At 47.2% G+C, this 6,760-nt stretch overlaps 1 protein-coding gene across 1 annotated transcript; it reads right to left on the reverse strand.

The window, feature by feature from the left end:
• Positions 1 to 264: 264 nt before the first annotated feature.
• On the reverse strand, positions 265 to 2,156 carry LOC144716144 (cytochrome P450 94B1-like). The gene is made up of 5 exons (XM_078591206.1): positions 1,906 to 2,156; positions 1,516 to 1,571; positions 776 to 1,396; positions 424 to 579; positions 265 to 353 (listed from the first exon to the last, which is right to left on the reverse strand). Exons 1-5 carry the CDS (start codon positions 2,154 to 2,156, stop codon positions 265 to 267), a joined length of 1,173 nt encoding a protein of 390 aa, XP_078447332.1.
• Positions 2,157 to 6,760: the final 4,604 nt, after the last annotated feature.

A 6,760-nucleotide genomic window follows, 5' to 3' on the forward strand; every position in this document is an offset into this window, starting at 1 on the left:
GCACAACTGAACAAAATTCGCACAAACGAACAAATTCGAACAAACAAACAAATTCGAACAACCGAACAAAGGAGGAGAACCAGATCCACTGAACAAAGCCGGCATGACGTCGTCCTTGGCGGCGTGTTTTGAGTCCCACGCCATTGACGGATAAAGCCTCTTGCTCTCGCACAGACAAGCCTCCAGCCAAGTCATCTCCTTCAGCGCTCCGTGACTCAACTCTCCCTTGGCCGTCGCGACCTCGTCTGCCGCCCTCGCCTCTGCCTACGGGTGCTGGGACAGCACCCAGAAGAACCGCGTCAGCGCAGACGACGTGGTGTCCCACGCTGCCATGATGAAGCTCACCACCATGTCTCGAAAGAAAGTCCGTCCGTTGGGTTTGCTTCACGTTCTCCTCTGTCTTCCTGTGTTTGATCAGCTTACCTATGGCATCGTTGATGACGGCCAGATTCTCCCTCAGTACCCTCTCAAACCCGATCCTTACGGCACGCTTTGCCTTCCACACAGCTTGCACCAGTGCCGTCCCGCGCCTGGTGCAAATCCCGGCCGCCGCATCGAACGGCTCCGCCAGATCGAGCCCTGCAACATTAGTTAAGATCATGACACGCTTACGAGTTGCGCTTAAAGTTATATAGCTGATAACAAGAGATATGTACGAGCTTAATGGAGCTGCAGACCAACAGTGGTTAAAGCTATAGCTGATATTCAAGAGATATACATATCTATACGAAAGATAACAGAGCCAGTTCAATTAATAACTTATGTTGAACGTTACCCCAGCACGACGCATCATCTCCCTCCGAGCCCAAGCAGCTGGTGTCTATCCCCATGGAGACCACGCAAATGGTGTCGATGGCAAGCCGTCGAAGGAGCTCCTGAAGGTCTATAGCGGTGCTGCCGTCCGTGACCGCCGCCAGCATGGGGACTAGACTCCCGCCCACTACGAACGCCAGCGCCATCTCCGCCGCGGCCTTGCCCATCCTCGCACTGAACTCGTGGTTCACCAGCTTGCGCTGTGCGCGCCACAGCTCGCCGTCAACGTTGAAGATGCCGGTCCCCAGCAGGTTGCTGAGCAACTCCGAGAACGGCCTGCCCTTTGGGTAATTCTCGAACCTGCTCTTCAAGATGTGCTCCACGTTCTCCGGGTTCCCCGTCACCACCGTGCGCTGCGCGTCGAGCTGGGCCACGACGATGGTCTGGATGGGGGACTCTGTGTGCCAGTCCAGAAGCCGGTGCTTGTTCTTGTTGAAGGAAACCAAGCACCCCACCAGAGGATAGCCCCGCGGGCCATTCTCCTGAATGTCCAACTTTCTTCTTCTCCCTCCGAGGATGAGCCACACGGCAAAGTTCAGCCCCGCGACGAGAATGAAAATAAATGGGAGGTGGGTCAAGGTCACTCAGAGTCAGCGAGAACGAGAACAAGGGAGGGAGACTGAGAGTAACGAGAACGAGAAGGAGGGAGGCTTTTTTCTAAAAAACCTTAAAAAAAATTCGCGCAATTCCCACAAAGCAAACCGCACAGCCGTCTGTGCGAGGTTCTGTTCATTTTCAACATTGTTTTGTTCGGAAATCTGAACAGAACGCGCAATTCGCACCAATTCGAACAAACGGAACAGAACTACCACGTCTACATTTTATTTTGTATGCAATGTTGGACTTTAGAAGGACTTGTATGTAATTTTGTATGTTATGTCACGGGACATTTTCTCCTAGCTCGGCCTACTTGGGCATCCTCCTTATATAAAGGGAGGCATGCCCAAGGGATCACATGTAGTTCATTTGAAATTGAAAACTTTAAAGTTTCTTTAATTGGGCTCCTGCCCTCCTCCCCTTGGGAATTATTTTATAATTTTCTTGATAGATCTATGAAAGAAACTGCAACTCGTCCTCAACCATCAAGTTCACCCCCGTCGAGCCATTGCCTCCACCAGAAGAACTATCGTCATCGATAACCGCACCTCTTCTTGATCACCCGCATCTTTTTCTTGAAGTTCTAGTAGCAGTGCCTGCCACCGCCTCACCATAGCGCCTATGTCGCCGAAACCACACCGCAATGCCAACATCATCGCCTCCAATAATTCATTTCTTGGACATCTCATCGCAGTAAAGAACAGCACCGACGCTGGTTCTTGGGAGCCATTGTGCATCCCCTGCATTGTCGCATGCCATGGCACTGCACCCTTTCTTGCGCTGTGCTTGTCGTGCACCACGCCAACCTATGATCTATGTCGCTCGTGCGCGCCTGCCCATGTGCCCACCAGCGCCCCATGTAGCCAGCGCATTGTACCCGCCCGCGTGCCTGCCCGCATGCCGCGTTCGGCTTGCCTGCGTGCCTGCTAGGGTACTAGTTGTGCCCGCACACCGCCAGTCACGGCCAGAGCCGCCTAGCCATCAGCCACCAATCATGTGATGCACCCTCTGTTCACCGTGTGCATGCTGTACCCAGACGACGCGTTTCACGCGCCTTGTTGCAGCTGTCCATAGCCCACCCACTTCATGGACGTTAGGGCTCTGACTCTCATGTTACACCATCTCCCCCTTTATTTGCAGTATTATTACTTCTTATAGTGCCATCCTCCAATCGCTCTGCTGCTGAACATTTTACAAATACTATAGGATTAGCCACATTTCTCAAGATATAAGATCTTCTTCAAGGTGTCAGGTTAATATCATTATCGAAGAAAGTTGTGAGCGCTACATGGGTATTCGAATTGATTCATCGGCTCATTGGGAGCTTCATCGCTACCTATGCTCTTTCATATTGCCTGATCATCACCTAGTCATTAGTGTCTCAATGTATTTTTTCATTGTGTTTTCAAGATTTCATCATCATATAACTCATTCCATCCATTTCATTCGTTATCTCCTGTGGTGTGACACATGTTGCTAAATCCTGGCAGTCTTATTACCTTATTACGCATCCCGCACGTGCATGCAGCACTGACGCCAATTCGCGTGCCCTCGGCGGCCCACGCTCAGCACACGTGGGCCTCCCTTGATCCGGCACGCTTGAGCAATAACGACCACACACACCATAAGGGTGTCAGGCGTCACCGCCCACAGTGCGTGTTCGTAGTGATTGCACTTAAGAACTCAATCTCCAATCATGAGTTTAATATACGACATGTGCCCATAGTAACGCACTCAGGCCTCTTTTCAGGAATGCCAAATACTTTGGGGCCTTACAATATTTATACTGCCTTTTCATATATTATGAATATCCTTGATTTTCTGCGCCAAACTCTCTTTTGGTAGCCTTAAGCACATCAGTTTTGGTAGCCTAAAACTTAGAGTGTATTGGGAAACCAAGATCCATGGTTCTCTAATCCCATAAACGGTACACTAAAATTCGTCCTACAGCTCAAGTTATTGTATTTTACTGAACTGAAAATTCTGACATTGGCCAAATTTTTTTTGACGCCGACACGCCAAGTCAAAGGTGCTTCACAGGCAAACCTAGGCGCCCTCTTCTGAGAAATTACCATAATATATTTTAAGTAGTTATTCTTTGATTTTTTAACAGTATAAATAGTCTCTACCTCAAGACCTTTGCATAAATCATTCACTTCCAACAAAATTTACAATTTTATAGCCCATGGAGAATAGTCATGCTTGGAGAGAAAAGGGAAACCATGACCAGTTTCTTTGAGAGACCTGGGCATGACAACAGAGGGTTTTGCAGACTCACCTCCTACAAATTACATCCCATCAGATTGAGAGACAGAATCACCAGTCCTCCGTAACATGAACTGCTCCTGCTTCTTCCTTGAGCCATACTCCAAGCTCTGATACCAAATATTGGGATAGGATCCCTGCTACCACATCTTGGCAGCATAAATGCTGATGGGAGAGAACAAGGGAAGAAGGGAGGAGAGGAGAAAACCAAAACAAAACCCTCATTCTAATCTTTCAACAATTCAAGATGGTTCCTTTTAACTAAGGAACATGAAGAGGAAAGATAAATTTTCTGAACGGGAAAACAAAAAATGCCGGACCCAGCTGTCAGTCAAGATCGTCTCCACAATATAAGCAAGAGGCGGGTACTTTTGAAGAAGAGTGAAGAATCAGTGTGAGAACTGCCAAACCAATGAAAATTGAACAGGTGGAAAGCTTTTGGTAAACTAGGCCGTCGTAACCTCTTTCAAACTAGAGCAAATATTGCAAAAATAATAAAACTGCCAGGAAAAATGTGGGTGAGAAAAACCAGGAAGTTGATTTATATATACAGTTTCTTGAAAATCAGTGTAAGAACGCATTAGAGACATTCGATTGATGTAGAATTCAGGAACAAGATAAAGCAATGGAAATGAAAAATTGGATACAAGAAGCCTTATTGACAGAGCTAAAAAATATCATAAAGATCAACAAATAGCCGATGGCGTGGGGTGTCCAACTGAGCTTTATATTGATGAATGGAACTATCGGGGTTAAGTTTGGTTTGGTAGATCCACTAACATATGAGAAGCCGAGGATGAGATTTACAAGGGAGAAGGACCCAGATGCCAATGCGGAAAAGAGCTTGATACTCAGTAGCTGTAGTCTGAGCCCAGAGACAATGGTTGGCTGCATGTGAGTAGGGCTGGGGCTGAGAGAGGGTTATTATGACTGGATATTTATTAGAGAAATGGTGAATTTGATCGTAGAGGCAACGACGAGTCTTGAAGGGCTGTGGAGGAGTATTTGACGAAGGGGATGCTTTAGAAGGGCCAGAACACGAGACGGGGGAGGAGAGAGATGGGACGAGACAGCTAAAGAATGAAGCCAACGTAGGAGTGGGAGATCAAGTGAGGGGACTGAGAGACAGAGAGGAAGAGAAGGAAATCCACGGTTCGGATTAGAATAGGAAGATGAAGGACTGGAGGACTGCAAGTGGCGGATAACACATCGAGAGAGGCGTCGATGTGTCTAGAGAGGAGCCAATTAGACCGGTAGACAGAAGGAAGTAAGGGGGATGGGGATTTCTGTTGCTTGACAACTAAAAGAAGTTTCATGTTCATCAAAGAAAAACACATCATTTGATACATACAATTCTGTAGAGACAAGTGAAGCTACGATAACATTGGCGTCGATGGCTGTAACCAAGAAACGTACACCGTTCTGAGCACGGGGATTTATTTTGGGAACATGGGAGCATTAATTTGAAAATCACAAATTAAAAAAAAAAAAGCAAAATGACATGCATCGCCTAGCGAGGCCGTCAAGCTTCTTACCCAGCGGAACATACTTTTATTTCTACAGCAAACAGAACAAAATTAAAACGGCTAACGTTTCCCGCGCTAAGAACATTTCCCAGATCAAAATCGTTGTCTTATTTTTCTTATTCAGATTCGGTCTTGTCTATTTATGCTTGATTTCCGGAAACCTCCAGAACGCCTAGCGAGGCTGGCTCCGTTCCGCTTGACATGGCTTTTACTCCGCGTGGCAAACATCTACCGATGGCTCGGGCCAACCATTGTAGAGGCGGTTTAGGTTAGACGGGTGATGAGTCATACCTCCTGCTTATGTAGGCAACGGCGGTGCAATCAGCTGCACCATCACTTCGTCTATGTAGTCTGAAGAGAACAAGAAGAAGATACAGAAGAAAGCAGAGAGAAGGAAGCAGAGGGCAGTGTTGAGAATCTTGAGTCTTGGAGATAGTAAGAAGAAGAAGAAGAGGAATTGAAGAAGAAAGAAGAGGAGAAAGGAGGAGGTGAAGGGACACAGAGAATACTCCTTAAGATCGTTGTATTTCCCGTACTCATGAGTTACAATTCATTGTGTTTTTATAATAGCTATATAGTCTAAATATAAGAGTTACCGTTTGTGTAGATATATCCGTTGTAACAGTTTACAACGGATATATAAGTTTAAAAAATCAGATTTAATCTAGTCCGTTATAATAGGAAAGGTGCAACGATCGTGACCCTTGATTCGGTGTCGGTGCACCTTTCATACAACGTCCCTTTTATATTGAATCTGAGTCATTATAATGAGATGGGTGCACCGATCGTGGCCGTCGATCGGTGCCATGGACCCATTAGTGTAACGGTTATAATCCTGACTGTTATAATCTACTTAGATCAAATCCTAGCCGTCTACTGTGTGTCCTAACTATGTTTGAACTTATATTGAACCCTGTTTTCTAAGTCTCTGACTAGTATATAATGTAAATTCATTTTACTAGCTAATCTTAATTAAGTCCTAACTTGAGTCGACGCCGAGAGCCGAGTTTGAGACTCCTTCCTCAACAGGCAGGAAGAAGAGAGCAGGAAGAAGAGGGCAGGAATAAGAGGATGAGGTTAGAATTCGTTTCGTGGGCTCTGGAGAAAGGAGTGAGGTGAGAGGGGGGGGGGTAGAGTTCGAACTGAGGAGGTCTTAAAGCGGAAACCAGCTCTGTCGCACAAGAGTCGCAAGCCAAAGAGGGTGCGCGAATCGGAGATGATATCAGAGCCCTGTGGCGTGTGTGGGAGGAGATTTGAGTCCCACAGAGGACTTTGCGGACACATGAGGACGCATCCTAGAAGACCCTGGCGGGGGATCTCTCCTCCGGAGAAGATAATCCTTCCTGAGAAAGCTCCTGTTCTCGACGACGGCGAGGATCAATCCGTCCTAGAAGCGGCTCGCGGCCTTCTCTTGCTTCAGAGACGGCCACGAAGCGTCGACGACAAGCTTTGTGGATCTCCAAAGCACAGAAAGCTGAAGCTGTATCTTGCAGCCGCTGCGATAAGGAGTTCGATTCGCCGCGCGGGCTGGGAGGACACGTGGCTTGGCACGCCAGAGA

This window comes from Wolffia australiana, chromosome 2 (assembly GCF_029677425.1).
Source record: "Wolffia australiana isolate 7733 chromosome 2, ASM2967742v1".
Classification (NCBI taxonomy): domain Eukaryota; kingdom Viridiplantae; phylum Streptophyta; class Magnoliopsida; order Alismatales; family Araceae; genus Wolffia; species Wolffia australiana.